This window comes from Panthera leo, chromosome B3 (genome assembly GCF_018350215.1).
Source record: "Panthera leo isolate Ple1 chromosome B3, P.leo_Ple1_pat1.1, whole genome shotgun sequence".
NCBI classification, from domain to species: Eukaryota; Metazoa; Chordata; class Mammalia; order Carnivora; family Felidae; genus Panthera; species Panthera leo.
This window is the reverse complement of record NC_056684.1, coordinates 58,015,020-58,036,509: the sequence shown is the minus strand read 5'-3', so window position 1 is coordinate 58,036,509 and position 21,490 is coordinate 58,015,020. Positions and strand designations below refer to the sequence as shown.

The 21,490-nt window shown below is 40.4% G+C and overlaps 2 protein-coding genes across 7 annotated transcripts in view; one reads left to right on the top strand and one right to left on the bottom strand.

The window, feature by feature from the left end:
* BLOC1S6 (biogenesis of lysosomal organelles complex 1 subunit 6) overlaps window positions 1-21,490 on the top strand; it is a 136,370-nt gene that overhangs the window by 79,396 nt on the left and 35,484 nt on the right. For 4 of the 6 annotated variants that reach the window (XR_006203588.1, XR_006203590.1, XR_006203589.1 and 1 more), the window contains exons 3-4: window positions 7,296-7,521; window positions 9,698-10,205. The gene's annotated coding sequence lies outside the window, so the exon portion shown is untranslated. Of the gene's footprint in view, window positions 1-7,295; window positions 7,522-9,697; window positions 10,206-21,490 lie in introns of those variants that run through there. The other 2 variants (XR_006203592.1, XR_006203593.1) reach the window with 2 other exon arrangements.
* On the bottom strand, window positions 3,349-6,885 carry LOC122222083 (rRNA-processing protein FCF1 homolog). Its single transcript, XM_042942138.1, has one exon. The coding sequence runs from the start codon at window positions 6,739-6,741 to the stop codon at window positions 6,244-6,246; it is 498 nt and encodes a 165-aa protein (XP_042798072.1). The 5' UTR covers window positions 6,742-6,885; the 3' UTR covers window positions 3,349-6,243.

The following is a 21,490-nucleotide window of genomic DNA, read 5'->3' as shown; positions in this document are numbered from 1 at the left end:
CTTGAAATGTTTGGGAGAAGTAGTAATTATAAGGACTATGGAATTTGATGGCTCTTGCTGTATGCTACTGAAGCATTGGAGAAAAAAAAGCAACAAAATATTGAGGGCAATTAATTTCCAATTCAAGATGAAATATGAAAAGCCAGAGGACTTTCCTGGCAGCATATAAGCAGACTCTCAAATCCTGCAGCCAGATGGAAGCAAAAGTTGAAGATTGGGTCCAAGACTTTATAAATAGTAGCACAACCCCATAGAAGAGTGAATTCTTAGCCATGCCAAGTCTGTTACACCAAGGTTAGGGTCTTGAATGGGAAGGAGTGGGACCCTGAAACTTGGGATGGGGATATCTTATCTGGGTTGATGAACTTGAAAATCTGGAATCCTTGGATTCCCTTGGCCCCTCTGGGCCTGCAGAAGTAACCCATTTCTTCCAGCTGAAGACCACTTATCCTCCTCTACTTGAAGATGATGTCGAGGTCTTCACTCTGTTAGACAGCATGTACTTGCTCCCCATAATCAACCCCCATCTCGCCTCCTGGCCATCAGACTAATGACTAGGGTCAAGTAACAATGTAACCTAGCACATTCCATAGCTGTTCAGGGAAGGAATGGACTATAGCTAAAGGAGCTGCAGGGTCTAGCCAACATATATTGGCAGGAGCTGGGAGAATGTAAGTGGGACTGGATCTAAGGATGTTAGATTAATGGAGGTAAGGTATAAACATTGGATAAAGAAGAATTTATGGTTATGAGAGCAATCTCTGTAGCAGGATTTAATACTCTGGGGAATAGTGTTAATTTGCTGCAGGAATGGTTTTTTGAGGAAGCTTTGAAAAATAGAAAATAGAAAATTTCTATTCTGAAATAGAAAATTCAGAACTGCTTTGGAAGCAGTAGAGGATTAAAAGGCTCAGAGAAATGTGCATTCTAAAGTGGATATATTATATAAGTCTGAAAAACCCATTTGTTCACCATGTTCTACAGAAGAATCCAGATGATATCTCATTTACTAAAGTGGTAAAGAATGTGCTGGTAAAAGGGGCACCAGAATCATTGAGAAACTCCATGGTGACTATCTTCTGCAGGACAGGGTTTCAGCACTAAGCTCCATCATTATAAGACTGAACCACTTGAGAACCATGGGGATGATAGGATCCTAAAGTCATAGAGGCTGAGTGGTAGGACTAAAACCACCAGGAGCAAAGTGGGGACAATTATCATAAGAAAAAAGGGTGGAGTTATGAAGGAGTTAGGAAGATGTGTGTCTAGGGGTGCCAGGCTGGCTGAGTCAGAAGAGTGTTTGACTCTTGATCTTGGGGTCATGAGTTTGAGCCCCACGTTGGGTGTAGAGAATACTTAAGTAAATAAAACTTAATAAACAAACAAACAAACCTCTTCCTCCAAAGAGATGTGTGTCTAGGAGCAAGATGAATGGACAACGAATAGGAGTTTTGACTATTGCTCAATCTGTAAAATAAGAAATCAAGAATGGATGATCAGGAGGCTGAGAGCAGCCACCCCCCAAAAAGTCATGATTCCTTGCCCAGTTTCCATATCAGAGTCAGCTTTCAGATCCAGAGCTCAGTGGGTGAAGTCTGCTAAAGTCCTTGCCAGAGGAGATTAATATGGTCTCAAGTACAGACTTCTGATATGATGAATGCATTCTTTTCCATCCTGGTAAGAAAATAAAGAAGCAGTTTGTATTCCTGTGGGATGCATACAGCAATACACATTTATGTTGTTGTCCTAGGGCCATGTTAACTTTATCTTCAGATGTAATATAGTACAAAAGGACCTGGACAACCTGGAAATGCAGAATGTCACATTAGTCTATTATATTTATGGATGACTTCATTAGACTAGATGAGACAGAAGGTGCAAGTATATTGGTGAACTTGGAAAGACACCTGTGCTCCAGTCAGTGGGAGATAAGCCCTTTGAAGATTCAATGGCCAAAACATCAGTTTTTAGAGATCCAGTGGTCTGGGTAGGCCAGGACATTTTCCTCTAAAGTAAAGGTCAACTTATTGTAATTATGTTAGGTAGGAGTTAGAATAGAGCAATAGAAGGAATGCCCTGAGGCAGAGTCCCAAGTCCTTGAAGAGGAATGATAGAGACAAGCGCTGGAGACAAGGAAGGTAATAATAATAAAAAAAAAAAAAAAGTTACACATTATAAGCCCTGGAGCTCAACATCCTGACCTTGTGGCTTCCAAGACTTTGGGCCTCACAGATAAAGAGGCACAGGTGCAGAACATGCACTCTTCTCTTCCACTTTTGCCCTAGGGTAACCCCTAGGCTCATTATAATGCATTTGCCTTGTGAGCACAGGCTCCCCACCCCACCGAGCCCCGCCCTTTTACCCAGGCGCCATTACAGTTCTGGCACAAACCATGTATGGTCAAAAACTCCCCCTCCCAACCTGTGAGATGAGTGTCCCAAATGATTGGAAACAGACTCCATTAGAGACCACCCCACTGTACCTCACAGTTCCTCCCAACCCAGAAAGACCCAATAATATCCAATGCCAAAACAACCTAGGGTCTGTCCACTCTCCCACCTTGCGAGTGTACTTTTGCTTTAATAAATTGCATCTACTTGCTACTTTCCTTCTGACCGTCTTTATTCTGGGCATGGATCCCCATGAAAATCCTCTCATGGGGAGTCCCAGGACTGAGACTTCTACTCACACAATGTAGACACACTCTCACCCCTGACAATTGTACCTCCCACCACTAAGAAGGAAGCACAACACCTCATAGATTTCTCTGGGTTCTGGAGACAGCATATTCCACATTCCAGCCCATTTACTGAGTAACATGGAAGGCTTGGAGTAACTGGAGTTGATGGAATAAACAGCACCGTTGCCTGGAACTTATAAGACCTTATGATGTTGGAGGTATGTATGTATGTATGTATGTGTGTATTTATATTGCGAGAAAGAGGGCACAAGTGAGCAAGGGCAGAGAGAGAGAAAGAGAGAGAGGGAGAGAGAGAGAAACGGGGCTCACCCAAAGCAGGGCTCATGCTCACCCAAAGCAGGGTTTGTGCTCGTCTGAAGCAGGGCACAAGCTCACCTGATGTGGGACTCAAATTCACCCGATGCAGGGCTCAAACCCTAGAATTGTGAGATCATGACCTGAGCCAAAGTCAGATGCTTAACCAACTGCACCACCCAGGCACACTATTTTTTTTTTTTTTTAAGTTCATTTATTTATTTTGAGAGGGAGAGAGTGTGAGCAAGGGAGAGGCAGAGAGAGAGAGAGAGAATCTCAAGCCAGCTCCGCACTGTCAGTGCAGAGACTGATGTGGGGCTCAAACTCATGCAACAGCGAGATCATGACCTGAGGCAAAACCAAGAGTCAGACTCTCAACTGACTGAACCATCCAGGCACCCCAATGTTGGAGGTATTAATGATGGGAAAGGCTGCCTTGTGCAGTTTATGGCAAACCCAATAAAAGTATCACTATGTAGACCCTAGGTTCTGGAACAAGGTCCACAATCTGCACAAAACTTAAAACACTTTTGAAAATCAGCTCCCATTATGCTACTGAACCTTGATAGAAATGGAGCATCTGATTATGTAACATCGTGTATCGATGTGGCCAGACTGCTATGAGCTGGGTCTGCTAAGACCCACCAAGTCATAAAGCCAAATGTATCTAATAATAAACCATTGTAATTTGGGACTGGTGCATCTGAATTGGGCACAAGCAGGGTCGGAAGAGAAAAATTAACTGCAAAGGCAGGTGATCCAGACCCCAATTCCATGTATAAACTTTGCCACTTTTATGGTTTTACCCAAAGTTGCCTGAGTGAAAACACACCAGCAAAATTTTATCTTAATAAAAGTCTAACTAGAGAAAAAAAAAAACCCTATTCTGAGTATTTGAAACACAGAATTTAGTACAGGGAGTCATAACATATGGATGAGGAAGCAGACAAAAAATCAACAGGCGGTGGTAGGGCAACCTAGAGTTTAGCAATGGTTGACAGTTGCTTTCTTCTTGGCTGGAGGCTTGATGTTTCTGGAACCCAGGAGTTAGAGTTATTCCACTCCAGATTTACCCTTCATTGCCTATAGGCATAATTCTAAGATGACCCCCAAGATTTCTACCTCTTTGGTATACATACTGTATAATCCCTTCCTCTTAAGTGTGGGTAGGACTGTGATTATGATGGATTTCACACGTATGATTGGATTACACCAGATGACAAAGGAAAAGGACTTTTGCAAATGTAGTTGATGTCTCAAATCAGGTGACTGAGTTAATCAAAAGGGTGATTTTCCTGGGTGGGCATGGCACCAAGGTGACCCCTAAAAGGGACTGTGTTCTCTCCTAAAACAAGAGATTCAAAGTTTAAGAGGGCCTATGATGGGGCCGCATGGCAACAGTGGCCTCTAGTTGTTGAGAGTGGTCCTCAGTCAACAGTCAACAAGAAAACAGAGACTTTAGTCTTACATCTTCTTGGAACTAGATTCTGCCAGCAACGTCAATGAACTTGGAAATGGATCATTCCCTCACTGAGCCTCCAGATGAGGATGCAGCAGCTGAAACCTTGATTTCAGCCTTGTGAGATCCTAAGCAGAGACCCAGACAAAATGTGTCAGACTCCTAATGCACAGAAGGAGTGAGATGATAAATTTGTATTGTGTAAGTTACTGACTTTGTGGTAATATATTATGCAGCAGTATAAATATTGCTCCATCTGAGTATTTCTCCTTTGTCAGTTGGCATAATGGTAAGCTTTGTCAGTAGGAGGCACTGGAGAGTCATTTCAGAAGGAATTTTGAGTCGTCCCCCTCTTCCTTTTCCTGATTCCCAGGTGCTTCTCCTACCAGTGCTCCCACAGTTTTGCCTCTGCAGAGCCTGGCTTCTGCAGCATGCATGGTATCTGCAGTGCCCAGCTTCTGCAGTATCCCCTAGCCAGTAGCACATGGTACCCCCCTGCAGGCAGTGTCTCCCAGCATTCCCTAGAGTGGCTTTGCAGTGAGTTGCAAAGTGAGGCATCTGCCTGTAGCTGGCTTCCCTCCGTACCTCAATAAGTTCTGCTGCCATGGCGCCTCAGCAAACTTCTCCACCATCCAGTGAGCCATGACGATTCTGTCTCCAGTAAGATCTAGATCTTTGTTTTGGGGAGGTTGGGAAGGATTGTACTTGGATTCTCTATCTCAGTCCCAAGGTGGTGACTGTTCCTTATATCTGCTATTTTTAAATTCTTTAGAGTTCCCTTCATTTCTTACTGGCCAATCCCCTATTACTCCAGTGTCTGTTATAGTGAATAATTCTTTGTACTAAACTTCCCCCATTCGCAGTACGGTGTAGGTTCTCTCTCCGATGACTGGACCCTGACTGACATACTTGGTAAAGCTGAAATCATGGTAGGGCTCTCCAGTGGGAAGCTAGGGCTTTCGAAGGCAGAGAGGAAGGAGGGACAAAGACCCTAACTTCCCTTTTACTCTCCCCTTCCAATCTCCCAGCCTCTGGTCCCTACTAGTGCTCCACACTGGCCAAACCCAGCTGGAAGTCACATGACACACACAGGCAACAGGGACCACAGACCACCATGATACAGAGCAAAGAAGGGAAAGGTGAGGAATGGGTCTGTTAAAAAGAGAGAGAGAGAGAGAAAAGAAAATTGCAGGCCCTAAATGGTGTCACTTAGAGTTTCCAAACCAGAGCATAATACCCAATGTAATTGCAGATTCAACCTCCCCAAGAAATGTAGCCTTAACTGGTTAGTCAAGAAATGTTTCTTTTCATCATTGCCCATGAGTCTGTCACCTGGGTCCTCTCTATCCACCAAAAAAAGAGGAGGAAATCTGCATGATAAGGCCTCTTGTTTTTCCTCCTAACAAACAGCTTCCTCTGGAACAATCCTTTTCTTTTGCTAGTAGCTTTCTTGTCCCCACCATCTGTCTATAAAAACCTTCCATTTTGGTTTTTTTTTTTTTGTTTTGTTTTTTTTTTTTTTTTTTTCAAAACAACATCAAAAGTGAGTGTATTTAACCATACTCAGCTCATAACAGAGCAAATGGGTAAGAAGGAGAATAATTCATGTTACAGCATATTGCTACATGAACTGGCAACAGAAAAAGTTGGTAAAGGAAGGCAGAGGAACTCTATCTTTAGAGTGTTAGAATTAGAACCGAGGGGCTCCATAATCATCTGGCATCTGCTCAATGTTGTACCTATGGTTAGAAATGTACATGATGGGAACTCCAGGGATCTTCCGGATCCTTCATTTAAGGTCCCGGTCAACTGTGGCCACGATGTAACACTTGTGCTGAGTTACTCTCTGTACTAAGCAGTCATCTGCATAGGTTCCTTTGTGTGTGCATGGTAATCGTTCAAATCTTGGATCCTTGGCAATCCTTAGAGCCACTCGATACTTTTGTCCCAACTTCTCAATTTCAGCCATTACACAGTCAGTTATACAAGGGATACACTTGGCATAGAGACAGTCCATCATTGATTGTACTAAGTCAAGTTTGGCTTTAATGGAAAAGTTGATAAAGTTGGTATCAACCAGGATGTGGTAAGGTGGGCCCAGCTGTGTGTTATATTGGAAGAATAAGCAGGAAGGATGTTGGGGGACTTCTCTTTCCTTGAGTGCACTGGGATCTTTCTTTTCTTTCTTTTTAGGTTTCAATCTATCCTTCTCTTTAAGCCTCTGATCTCGGAGACTAAGCATTCGCTTCATGGTCGCATACTTTCTTGCTTTCTTTTGCTTCCCCATGTTCACGCCGCCAAAAACCTTCCATTTTGTACAACTCCTTGGACCACCTCTCTACTTGCTAGGTGGGGTGCTGTCTGATTCATGAATTGTTTTTTTTAATGTTTATTTATTTTTGAGACAGCCAGAGTGTGAGCAGGGTGGGGCAGAGAGAGAGAGAGGGAGACACAGAATCGGAAACAGGCTCCAGGCTCTGAGCTGCCAGCACAGGGCCCGATGTGGGGCTTGAACTCACACACCGTGAAATCATGACCTGAGCTGAAGTCAGACACTTAACCGACTGAGCCACCCGGGCGCCCCATGAGTTGCTTAATAAAGCCAATTAGATCTTCAAATTTACTTGGTTGAATTTTGTTATTTAATAGATTTGGTGGCAGTGGTGGAATCCAAAGCACACTTCCAGCAGCACTGGGAGACCATGAGAATCACAGGTGTGCTACCCGCAAGCCCTTTGAGTTCACTGTGTTTCTTGCAGTTTCCAGGGGCAAGTTCCTCTTAGTCGAAGTTCTGCTCTATTTTGTGTTTGAGCTCTTCATCGAATTGGCTTTTCTTTACAGAGCGGGTCAGCTTGAGCTGGCAGACAGTTATGGCCAGAGCCGTTTGAGCCGGCATGATTTCCCGGAGCCCAGCTGAGCTGGCAGAAGTGTCTGCCCCCAGCCAAGCCTCTAGACTCTCAGACCACAAATCTCCAGGTGGAAAACCTCAGTAGGATTCCATGAAAATTGGTGGTGGTGTGCAGAGGACCAGCTTACGGCCAGGACGCAGTTCTACTGATATATTAAGGTGAACGTTTGTTTGTCCTACTTTGCGCCGAGAGAGGCTATCGCTAGCAGGATCTTGGAGGCCCAAAAGCTGCAAAAACTGATGGGCATGTGTTGAGCATTTAAAGCTGTTAGAGAGCTTGTCACCTGAAGAGGACTCCTTCGATAGGATAATTTGTTACAGAACAGGTTAGATCGACACTAGGTCACCCACTAACCTCAAGAAAACTTCCATACAATGAAGTACACTGTGAAACATGCACAATCCACAACCCCGTGAAACATGCACAATCCACAACCCCTCGGCAAATCCCTTTCAAGTATTAGTTCAGCTCCAAGAAACCCAAAGCTTTAGCTAATGAAATCCTTAAACTCTAAAGAGTCAAGAGTAATACCTTTGAGCACACCTGCTTATTTTATGTCTAAGAACTGTAGTCCTAGAAGTTGCAGATATCTAGAAAGATGAGAAAACTGTATTAAAAATAACTGAGAGTTATAGTGGCCACTATGGGGAACATTCAATTAGACAATCTTGTTCATTTAAAAAGTGCACTTGGGGGTGCCTGGATGGCCCAGTCAGTTAAGCATCTGACTTCAGCTCAGGTCATGATCTCGAGGTTCCTAAGTTCGAGCCCTCTGTTGGGCTCTGTGCTGACAGCATGGAGCCTGGAGTCTGCTTCAGATTCTGTCTCCCTCTCTCTCTGCCCTTCCCCAGCTTACGCTCTATCTCTCAAAAATAAAAACATTTAAACAAAAATTTATAAAGAAGTACATTTGAAAGCAAAGTTTCCCAAATTAAACAGAATGGGAGGCCCATTTTAATTGGTGTGCAGAAACTTCCAAAAGGCTTCAAGATTCCAAAATAGTCTCATTGAAGATTTGTTACAAAAGGCTAATAAAAAAATTAAAAACATAAGAGGTACCTGAGACAAAAGACCCTAAGGCTAACGTAACTCCTACTGTTCCCCTCTATTTTTCTTTACCTGAGTACCAATTTTCTGTCTGAACTGCCTTTTCATTCTGAAGGGACAGTTACCCTTTCAAATAAAACTGCCTGAGGTTACAGGTGATCCTCCTCAGATATCCTTCCTTCCTTGGTCAAAGGCTAAGGGTCATGGTAAAAAAATAAATAAATAAATAAAAATGTAGAGAGAATCCTCAGAAGGGTTTTGTTTTTGTTTTTGTTTTTTTTTAATACTTTACTTCCTGAGCTCAATTGAGAGAAGGTAATAAAAATTGAAATTATCCCTTTCTTTCCAAATCCAGATGCCATTGGCTAGTAACTCTTTTCCTTTTGGGAATAGCTGTGTCCTTGCTAATCTCATTTTGCATCTTAAGAATGTGGTTTGACTTTTTGCCTCTCTGGGACCTACAGGTTATCCATTCTTTCTTTGACTATCTTTGGAAGAGGCCCTACATCCTGTAAAAATAAGATCTTTTATCCCCTCTTTGAGAACGCCTCTTGGGTTCAAGAGTTTGTTTAACACTGCCAGAAATCTTTATTATTTATCCCAGCTAAAACCTAACAAGATAGTTTAAAAGATTCAATAATCAGAAATTTGGCCAAATTAAACACTGATATGCAGAACCTGATAAAAAAAAAATTTAAGGCCTTCTCCCCTAAGCTAAATGTGCCCAGAGGAAAAGAAGGCTTTCTTATAGGTAGATGAATGTGTCAGTCCTTTGATATTATTTAGGTAATAATCCAGTTCTTTGAGAAACTAAAAATGGCTGACTATGCTTTACAAATCTGGTCTTTATAGGACCAGAGGTGTAATTCCAAAAACTATTCAAGGGCAATCATTTTTACCAATCCCCAAACCTCTCTTATTTATCCCAAAAGGCTTATAAAGTATTGTAAAAATTCTGCCCTTAAGAGAAGGAAAGTCCTTCTAGAAAGTGCTTGTATTTTTCCCCTGCACCTTCACACTGTAAATACAGTGTTCTGCCTAGTCTTTCTAGGAATTCTTAATCTAGCCCATCCCTTAAAATGCAAATTCCAGGGAGGTAACACTAACCAAGTAAAAATAAGGAGGAAAGGCCATTTAAAACTTGATTTGCCAAGGACAAATACAAACCTTAAGCGTCTTATCCACAAATATGTATGTATGTGTGTGTATATATATATATATATATATATAATAATTATATAAATATTTTAATAATTATATATATATTATAATTTTTTTTTTTTTTAGGTTTTCCAAGGAGTTTACTTGGGCAGACCTGGGGACAGGAGGCTCTGCATCTAAAAGAAGGTGTTGGGTCTATTGGTGGTGAAGGGTGACTTGTGCTGACAATGTAGGACCTGGTGGGGTAGTGAGAATTTGATCTTAGAGTCATTGATCTTAGACTGCTTGACTGCCAGTCAGCGGCACATGCTGGCAGCAATCTCCTCCATCTTCATGATCTGGATCAAGAGGGCCCAGGCAGGAGCGGTGCCACGCACCCATGTCTTGGCAGCACTGGGTGGTAGGGGCAGTGGTCAGGCCCTGGTACTTCCAGTACATGTTGTGGGTGCCACTGTGGGAGTCATAGTGCAGCCAGATGCCAAAGTTCTTCACCCGCAAGGGGGATTTCTCACACACCCTGAAGACTTCATCTTCTTCAGCTAAGGTACAAAGTGATGATGGATAAAAGCAGAAAAATGTTCACCTTTAGCCCAGAAGGCTGATCTACAGCATGCTTGGTTTTGACAAGGATCAAGTAAGTGCTGGTTGTTACATTCTTAAAGGGTCTCACGACTGTCTATATATCTCACCAATAGTTAATATCAAACCGAATTATAAGCACCAGAGAATTCTTGTGAAAGTGGTTTTACAAGTAGAAATACAAAGATATTAATGATCTAATACTTCCTGCACGTCCCCTCCCCCTTGAGCACTAAGCATGTAACCACCAGCTTCATGCAGCAGAATGCTGCTTTTTCTGCCCATGGGTCCTGTCCCCTTGCTACTTACTAAGTAAACTTACTAAGTGGCACCGTAAAATTTCTCAAGAATTCTTTCTTGACCGTCACGCTTAACAATCCTGCAATAAAAGTACCAGAAGCGGAACGTGGTGACAAGCGGACTAGGTGCAAAGATTTGCATGCGACAGAGTGTGGAGTGCTGCATTTGGGGGTGGATAGGCAGTGCCCCACCACCTTGCACCCTCGCGGTGTGCCTGAGGTCTTCATGGCACACTCTCTGCTCTTGCCACCACCCACGAAAGGCCATAAATACACTTTTAAAAAGCTTTAGCTATCTAGACCAATACCCTTAACTTATTTCATCCACCAAAATAACCAAACAAACAAACCTAAAAAAAAAAAAAAAAAATTCAGGTCCAACCTTTATAAACTAGTAAATTTTGTACCTGTTTCATGGCAGCATTTTCAAACAGAAGCTATAAGGTCAAAGTCTATGTCTATCTTATCTATTCACATGTGTCCATGGATGTGTTGTAACTGAGTTTGTACTTCTGGATGGTATTGTTAAAAGTAACTTATAAATGGGCTATATTTAGTTGGTTTAAAGACACATGCTTGTAAGGATTGGGCTTGTAATGCTTTTCAAGTCCATGTGATCTAAAAATTTTTTTTTGATATAAAAATTAGTTTGGGATTGATGGTTTAATTAAAATAAGCATGTCCTTAGAGTTATCAAGATTAAATATAAAACTTTTATCTACATGAGTTTACTAACCAAATAATTTTGTTATCTCTTATAATATCTATCAATGAAAAAGTAATGGCTTAAAATAATGACTGACTTTGTCTAATGTTTCATAAAGTTTTTGTAAGTAAGTAATCTAAATATAATTGTTAAAAAAAAAAGTTTTAGGTAAGGGGTCAATGGCCCTCCCAACAGTAGTTTCCCTGACTTTTTTTGTAACTTATAATCTTAAAAGTTTTGCTAAGTTAAATAATGAGTTAAGTTCATTAAACATCTAGATTATTTCCAAATAAGACAAAATACTGGACACTAATTACTAGACATAGGTTTATCTACTTTTGGCTTCTTATTAAAGAGAAACTAAACTTGTTTGGATATGTTAATGTTACATTAACATAAATTATGTTTAATAATTTAATAGTAATTATTATTAATAATATAATAATTATAATTATTATTATTTTATCCTAAAATGAGGTTGGTTTAAAATGAAAACATAACGTAATGCCAACAAGTCTACTTGACATCATACGGGGAATGTTTCCCCTGCATGGTGACCCTCACCACTTCCCATACCTTCCCATTATATAAAACCCAGCTTTAGGGCACTTGGCTGGCTCAGTTGGTTAAGAGGTTAAGCGTCCGACTTTGGCTCAGATCATGATCTCACATGTTTGTGCGTTCGAGCCCCATGCCCTGCATTGAGCTCTGTGCGGACAGCTCAGAGCCTGGAATGTGCTTCAGATTTTGTGTCTCCTTCTCTCTCTGCCCCTCCCCCAGTTGTGCTCTGTCTCTCTGTGTCTCTCACAAATAAATAATAAACATTAAAATCTTTTTAAACAAACAAACAAACCCCGCTTGGTCCAGGACTTTGGAGATGGTGTTTGGACATTAGTTCCCCATCTTCCTAGGTTTTCAGCCTCTGGAATAAAGCAAACTTTCCTTTTCAACAAACAGATGTCTCTCAAGTATTGGCTTTTGAGCGTTCAACAGCCAAACTTGGGTCTTGGTAACAATAGGACAAAAATCAGAGTATAGGAAAAAAAAGTAGAGGTTTATAAAAAAAAAAAAGGTCTTTAAAACATTTGAATGTGTGGTCAAGCTATGATCAAAATAAATTTATTAAAAATAATAAGTTTTAATATCAAAATTAAGCTGGTGCATAGTTAAAATTTGGTCTTCTCTCTGCTAAAATAACAAAGTTTTCTTGGATTTTTAGTCTGCTTTTGATAAGGTTGTATAAGTTTCCTTACCTTTTAAGTACCGAGTTTCATAATGATCCATGATCCTATTTAGGTAAGTGCTTTAAAATCTTAAATCTTTTTTTTTTTTTTTTGAAATGTTTGACAAACTTCCCAAAATCAAATTCTTAAAAAAAATTCTTTTTGATATGAAATATTCCAAGAGTTGTAAAACTAATTAGGCTTATTTACTAGATAAATTACATAGAAAATATTGTCAAATAAATAATACTAAGCCTTCTTTAAATTATATTTGTAGGGGCGCCTGGGTGGCTCAGTCGGTTAAGTGTTTGACTTCAGCTCAGGTCACGATCTCGCGGTCCGTGAGTTCGAGCCCCACATCGGGCTCTGGGCTGATGGCTCAGAGCCTGGAGCCTGCTTCCGATTCTGTGTCTCCCTCTCTCTCTGACCCTCCCCTGTTCATGCTCTGTCTCTCTCTGTCTCAAAAATAAATAAACTTAAAAAAAAAATTAAAAAAATAATAATAAATTATATTTGTAAAAAGGGCACGTGGGTGGCTCAGTTGGTTAAGCATCCAACTTCAGCCCAGGACATGATCTCACAGTTGGGTGAGTTAGATCCCTGCATCGGGCTCTGTGCTGACAGCTCAGAGCCTGGAGCCTGCTTCGATTCTGTGTCTCCCTCTCTCTCTGCCCCTCCCCTGCTCGTACTCTATGTCTCTCTCTCTCAAAAATAAACAAACATTAAAAACATTTTTTTTAATTATATTTGTCAGATTGTGGCACATGTAGATGAAATCCATTCTGCTGCAAAAACGGCCTCTTAAGGGCCACCTGGGTGGCTCAGTCGGTTGAGCATCCGACTTTGTCTCAGGTCATGATCTCACAGTTTGTGGGTTGGAGCCCCGCATCAGGCTCTGTGCTGACCGCTTGCTCAGAGCCTGGAGCCTGCTTCAGATTCTGTGTCTCCTTCTCTCTCTGCCCCTCCCCCACTCACACTTTGTCTCATTCTGTTTCTCCAAAATAAAGAAAGGTAAAAAAAAAAAAGTTTTTTTTAAATGGCCCCTTAATGCCACACTTTTGCCATCTTAATGTCCTTGTGACATGGCAACAGTCTGCATCTGAAAAAAAAATAGTATTCATATAGATACATAATGGTTATAAATTCAACAAACAGGACTATGAGAAGCCCAAAACAGCTGCTTGCTTCTTCCTGGTTCCTTGAAAAACCCCATTTTTTGGCTTTTGCATTCCTTCATCCACCATAATATATTTAAGATGACTCAGATATAAATAGACATTAGTGTAGAGACTTCTATAAAACTTCAACACCTGTTGGGGCACCTGGGTAGCTTAGTCAGCTAAATGTTCGACTTTGGCTCAGGGCATGATCTTGTGGTTTGTGAGTTTGAGCCCCGTGTCAGGCTCTGTGCTGACAGTTCAGAGCCTGGGGTCTGCTTCGGATTTTGTGTCTCTGCCCCTCCCCTGCTCGTGCTAGCATTCTCTTTCTCTCTCTCTCTCTCTCTCTCATTCTCTCTCTCTCTCTCAAAAATGAATTAAATTAAAAACAAAAACATAAACAAAACTTTAACACCTGCAACTGGATTTTATTAAGCTGTCACTTAGTAGGAATTATCAATACATACTGGTTGGAATATACGTATTTTCTGGCTGGGTTAAAACCTTTCCTTGCTACAAGGCTGATGCCCTAATAGTAATACAACAAAACAAAACAAAACTGGTAAAAAAAAAAAAAAAAAATGTTTCCCACTCGGGTATACTTTCCACTATATCTAGGAATCAGGGCACCCACTTCACCGGACAAATCATAGGAATCTTAACAAAACCTTAGAAAATTCTAGAAATTCTATCAGTACGCAACCTTCTACTGGTCACTGTTGTTTTAGGCTAGTATGACCAGCTACTGTAAGTCTCTAATGTTTTTATGCTCAAGACTGTCACCAACAGGATAAGAAGCCTTCCTGGATCCTAATTCAAAGAAACCTGTCTGTCACAGTCTAGAGCCAGGTAATTTGGTATTCTAAAATATCATCAGAGGAAAACAGCCCTCATTGATTAAAAGGACTTTACCAAGTGCTCCTGACCACCCACGCCGCTGCAAAATGAAGAGATGCTAGAGACCCCTAAATCAAACTGGCCAGGAAGAGAAGTTGACATCGAGGTGTAGACTGCTTCCACCCAAGACACTGGATCAAGACATCACACTCTAAACAGAAAACCCTTTCTCCTTCTTCTCCCGTCCTTTTCTGGCACTGGTCCAAACGGACCCTCAGCTGGATCTCCCAGGTCATTGTGAAGGGGAGTGGGGTGGTAACCTCTTTTCTCTCAGGCTAGGAAAAAAATCTAACTGTGTTTCTAATTTTTCACGGGCAAAGTAACTGAACCGACACGAATTCACTCCTTTGGTGAGTCACAGGATAGAAACTATAGCAGGTGGAATTGTCACATATAGTAAACTTGATTTGCAGCAAATAAGATCACGGGGATCCTTGTATGTAGAGGTGGGCATAAGGTTGAGCATGTGCCTTAAGGAAACATGCCTATACATACATTGTCTGTTATGTTGATGAGGCTTATGCTCCTCCATCGGCAGAGATTTTGACATCAGAATGAGGTAAAGGTAACTGTCATCATTCCATGGGTTACTCCATGGTCCATCTGCACAGGTGAGTTGAGCTTGAACCCGTCTGGGTGGTCTGAGCCAGCTGGACGTCTTGTCAGGGCAGTTGTTATCCATGTGGAGAACAAAGGCAAAAGAAATGTAGACAAAATTAAATTTCCTTCTAACCCGCAGCCCATTGACAAATACTTGAAACAAGCTGAGCATGACATTTCTCCAGGAACTCCTGATCTTAATGCCTTCCTAGAGGGAAAAACCAACCTCAGCTTGACAATAGCCAGGCCTCCAGGATCCTTTAACATATGAAAATCCTTTTGGAAACTTCCCTTGTTTTTACCTCCCCCAACTCCACAGTATATAACCAATTGATCTTCACAACCGCAGTGCAGCTCTTTCTGCCCAGGTGTCCTGTTTATATGTCCTGTGCTATATGATAAAAACATCTGTTTGCACCGAAAACATCTCAAGAATTCTTTCGAGGCTGTTGGCTCCTGAGCCCTGTCTCAAACCACATCAGTTATTGTTTAAAGGGTAGTTTCAGTTTCTATCATGAAATGCTTTGCGCCTCAGGTCTCTTGCCTGTATTAAGAGATAAGGTGGAAAGAAGAACTTAAGGAAGAATGTGGGACAAAGGTTGGTGGGTATAAGCAGGTGGGCAGTAAAGGTCAGGTCTTGGGGTTTAGCTGGTGACAATCTCATTGGTCACTCCTCTAAATTCACATTGTTAAGTTAAAAAGGACACTTTTTTCTGGCGTGTCCCCATCTCCCTGGTTAGGGAAAAATGCAAATGAAGCTTTGATCCAAAACTTCTTCTTAATTCTTAAAATCATCACAAAATCTGCTGTTAAAGCAACAGCAGCCCAATAAAAATCCTTAGACTCTTGGGGCACCTGGGTGACTCAGTTGGTTAAGCATTCGACTCTTGATTTCAGCTCAGGTTATGATCCCAGGGTCATGAGATCAAGCCCCACGTTGGATTCCGCGCTGACAGCACGAAGCCGGCTTGGGATTCTCTCTCCCTCTTTCTCTGCACCCCCCTCCCTTAAAAATAAAGAAACATTAAATATATATATTATATATTTATAGTTATAAATATATATGGAACTATAAATATATATTTAACTATATATATAAGTATATATATATATATATATATATATATATATATAGTTAAAACAATCCTGAGACTATCTGGTTAAAATTGTCCTTAATAATAGAATAACTCTTGATTGTCTTTTAGCTGATCAAGGAGTTGTCTGTGTGATGTCCAACACCACCTGCTATGTCTGGATTTACCATCCTGGGGAAGTTAAAACTGCTTGGCTTAAAAAAATGAATTCCTTCCATGGGGTCTTTCTTTGGCTTATTTGATTTTAATTGGTTTAGGTACTGGGGACCATGGCTCTAAAAGTGCACTCCAAATATTGGGAATTATCCTGTTTGCAGTGTGGTAAGTTCCCCCCCCACCCCCCTCCGCACAATGTGGTGAGAAAAAAAACCTCAAGATAAGGGAAGATAATCTGGCTACGTGCATACATCCCTCACAACCCTGTAACATGAAACCACCCAATCAGACTGTATGTCTCTACATTACCCTTATAAGGGAGACAAAGAAGTAGAAAATGCATAAAAGGCTAACCCAACCTGGCATTTGGAGCTCAGTTTTTTTTGGGTATAAACCCAACTGAGCCCGTGCTGGCATGAATAAAGTTGCTTCTTAGAAAGAGAAATTTCGGTGTCATGGCTTTGTGTGAGAATCCTGCTACAGTAGTAATCCTAATAATTTCCCTGGCACATTGTATTCTCTTATAAGCCTTAAATATATGTTTATAGCTGCTAACCACCAAGTAAATGATCTCCTTAAGACTGGAACATCTAAGGAATGAGGAATATAACCAACTGGAAGCATGTGAACTAGAAACTGTGACCTATACCACAGAAGCTAAGTAAAAAAGTTAAGAGCTATAGATACCACGGAAAGGAGCAACAAAAACTGTGACCTGCAGAGCTGTAGCTGAGAGTACTGCCGAAGCCTGAAAATTTGATCACATCTCTCAGTTAAACTGAGAGTCTGATCGAAAGGGGAAAATTGTTGATTAAAAAAAAAAAAAAAAAAAAAAAGAGTAAATCACAGGTCCCAAATGGTGTCACTTAGAGTTTCTAAACAGAGGCTTAATACCCAGTTTAAGTGCAGTTTCAACCTCCTCAAGAAATGTGGCCTTAACTGGTCAGTCAGGAAATGTTTCTTTCCATCAGTGCCCTGAGTCTGTCAGTTGAGTCCTCTCCATCCACCAAAGAAAGAGGAGGTGATGTGCATGATAAGACCCCTTGCTTTTCCTCCTAGCAAACAGCTTCTTTTGGGACAATCCTTTTCTTTTGCTACTTTCTTGTCCCCACCCTCTGTCTATAAAAACCTTCCATTTTGTGCAACTCCTTGGACTGCCTCTCTACCTTCTAGATGGGGTGTTGTCTGATTCATGAGTTGTTTAATAAAGCCAATTAGATCTTCAAATTTACTTGGTTGAATTTTGTTATCTAACAGGTCTGAGGGAAACTGGAACTGGCAAAATCCTCAAGTAGTGACATTAAGGAATTAGTTCTACCAGGTTTATGATGAAATGTAGACAGATTCTATTTATCTCTTTATGTAAATCACAGTTCATTTATCCCCCTGAGAACACATAATAGAGACTTTTCTAAAACCTTAAAAAGAAAAATGACATTTTGAAATCTTTAGTTGTGTTAAAAGTTAAACTGAGGCATATTAAAGTTTATTTGAGCAAAGATAAGTTTGAATTAGGCAGCATCCAGTCTAGCAGACAGAAAGGAGCACCAAGGAGCTGTGTACAATGAACAAGCCTTTTATAAAGGAGCAGTAACAAGGAATTTATACTGGCAAGAAAGATTGGTTATTGCAAAGTTACTTTCCTTTAGGAGATAACAGAGGTCTCCCAAGCACATTACCTAGCTAGTGCAGATTAGGTGATTTTTTTTTAAATGTTTTAATTTATTTTTGAGGTGGGGGAGGGGCAGAGAGAGAGAGGTCAGAATTCGAAGCAGGCTCTGCACTGACAGTAGAGAGCCCAATATGGGGCTCCAACTGACGAACCCTGAGATTGTGATCTGAACCAAAGTGGGACGCTCAACTGAGCCACCCAGGTGCCCCCAGGTGATTTTTGATTGACTGGTTTAAGATTCCATTTCTGGGAGAGCCAAAAATCTAAGTCTGTGTTGGTGACGTGGGGCTTGGTATATATAACTCTGTTTGGGGCCTGTTGCCTTGTTTGTAATAGCTATTAATAAAAATTCATGCTTTTAGCGGCACCTGGGTGGCTCAGTTGGTTACGGGTCTGACTCTTCATTTTAGCTCAGGTCATGATCTCAGGGTTCCTAAGTTCAAGCCCTGCAGCCTGCTTGGGATTCTCTCTCTCTCTCTCTCTCTCTCTCTCTCCCTCTCTCCCTCTTTCTCTCCCTCTCTGCCCCTCCCCCACTTGTGCTCATGCTCACATTCTGTTTCAAAATTAATGCTTTGAAATGTGCTCTTTCATCTTAGTACATTAAATGAACAATTTAGAAAAAATACTTATAGATGAAGGTAAGTGAATAATTAAATTTAAAGATGTCACTTTCACAAAATAATTCAAAATATGTTGTTGGGAAATTTATAGGAAGGCCAAAGACTAGAGCAATAATTTAAAAATAACTCAATTCACTGGAATTTTTAAATTGAAAAAGGAATTAGAGATTGAACTCTCTTTATTACTGATCTCAACACATTACAAAGAAATTGAATTTGTATATGTCATCTCACCATCTTGTCTGGAGAATCTTTGGAAATTATTCATAAACACTTTGAAAAGAACATTTTAAGTAAGGAATAAGGACCATTATGGAAAGCCGATGCATGTACTACTTTTAGCAATTTTGAATGAAGCATGATAAATATATCCTAGCTAATTTACATAAATCTATCCTAAAAAGAAAGCTGAGTACTGGAAAAATTTATGCTGCCTATAGACATTAAAATCCCACTTTTTATATCACATAGAAAGAGAATATAGCAATAAGGGTTGGCGTCTACTTTGATATCTACACACTAAGATTAAAAAATGAATTTTGGGCATACCTGGGTGGCTCAGTTGGTTAAGCGGCCAACTCTTGATTTCAGCTCAGGTCTTGGTCTCATGGTTCGTGAATTTGAGCCTCTCACTGTTGGCACAGAGCTGCTTGGGATTCTCTCTCTCCCTCTCTCTCTGTACCTCCCTGCCTCCCTCTCTCTCTTTCCCAAAATAAATAAATAAACTTAAAAAAAAAATACCCCCCCCCCAAAAAACCCAAATGAATTTTGGGAAACCCCAGAGTAGAAGAATCATTGTCTTTTGAACCATTATAAACATATGAAAAAAGAATTTTAAGATGTAAAATTTTTTGAATGAATAAAAATTTTGCCACTAGTTTTACTAATAGTCCCAAAGAACTAATAATGTTTCAATAATTACCAGCCAATATTATGAATATTCATTTACCCATGAATAATATCATGAGTCAGACATCAGAAAGCTAACAAAAAATAGAAGAAAATAAGACACCTCCCCCACCCCCACCAATAAAATCAGAACATTGAAAGAGGTATTGATGCTAAAGAAAGCCTTGGTGTTGGTGGTATTCTCTACAAGACTTGATCTTCTAACTCTGCAGGTCTGGAACTTCAGCTACCAGCTTAGCCAGTAGATATTTTACCCACCCCCCATCCCCCCAAAAAACTCCCTTATTATATGACATTGATTTGTACAAAAGAAGCAAGTTTTTAATAAAACATAAATTTGTCAAGCCCTCTGATATTTATCTAAATCATTTAGTCTCTTTTATCTCATTATGGAAGTCTACTTAAGAAACCAAGTTAAGGTTGGTGAATATATGTAACCAAGGCACTAATAACAGAAATAATATTTCTTCTGGCATATAAATACCTAGTCAGGGGTTGCTATTATTTCCCATAGTGCTTTACAGCTTACAGATCTTTTTTGTGTGTTTTGTCAAGCGTTTGATTCTCACTCACAAGAACTATATCAAGTAGAGGGTCTGGTATTATCATCTTCCTATCTCTTTTCCTGATGAAACAAAAAACAAAAAAACAAAATAAAAAACCTAGAGGTACAGAGAGTTTAAGTGCCTTAATTCAAATCTCATAACTGATACAGTTGATGTCTGTTGCTTTGGTTGGGCCAATTTCCTTCCTCCTTTTGATAACAGGACCCTGATTCTCCTTTAAGGAACTACTTCTGTGCCTTTTAGAACTCCTAGCAGGACTGTCATTCAAGAGGCTCCGCCTCTCTCCAATACATGAGACCCACATTAGTCTATCAGGATCTTCTATATCCCCTGGATGTAGAGACTAGTATACAGGTAGGCATTGTGGTCTGAGTATTTTAAGGTTTTTGTTTTAAGAGATTGAAATAAGTGAATTCTAGGAGTGAGTTGGCTTCACTTGAGAGCTATAAGAAGTATGAAAACCTCAAGCTGTTTTCCAGAGAGAAAGCTGCTAGATGGGAGCCAATATGGAGGAAAGTCCAGTGGAGAAAGAGAGAGAGAGCAAGAGAAAGCGAGAGAAAGAGAGAGAGAGAGAGAGAGAAATATTCCTGATTTCATTTGAGAAAATGGATATAGCTGATGTAGTTTGAAGTGTTGGGGTTTGGAGCCAACAGCCAAGAAATCTTCAAACCTTTTCAGTACAAAAAGAGTGTTTTTATTATAGTCCATGGAAAAGACCCAAGAGCAGAAAGAGCTGCACTGGGGTTGTGAGGAATGACTGGTTATATAATTTGGAGTTGAGGGAGGTAAAGATAAAGGAAGATTCCAAAAGGATTTTCTTATGTTAAAGAAGACTTACCAGATCCTCTAGCTATTGTCAAGCTAAGGTTGTTTTTCCCTCTAGCAAAACCATTAACATTAAGACCCTTGGGAGTTCCTGGAGGAACGTACTCTGCCTGTCTCAAGTACTGTATTTGTCAATGGGCTGTATGTTATATGGAAATTTAATTTTATCTACATTAACTTTTGCCTTTATTCTCCACTTCACAGCTATCCCTGAACCTAGATCGACTCCTGGATTTTCAAGTTCAGTGAGTTAGTAAATCCCGTTTTGCTTAGACAAGTTTAGACTTCTTCACTTGCAATTAAAAAAAAAATTCTAGTACAGCTAATAAAAATCTTAGTTATGGTTGAAACACATGTTTTGACGTTAGATCTTTTGCTATTTCCACTGCTGCATACTTCAGAAAGGTTCCCCTACCTATAAATGTCAAACCTGATTAAGAGCCACTGTGGGAGACTTGAGAACCTGCCCTCTTTTCAAGGAGACAACCTGTCTTCTGTTCTAGGTTCTGTCCAAATTTTCATCTTTCAAATAATATCAAGAGAATGAGAAGACAAGCCACAGACTGGGAGGGAGAAAATATTTGCAAAAGACATATCTGATACAGGACTGTTTTTC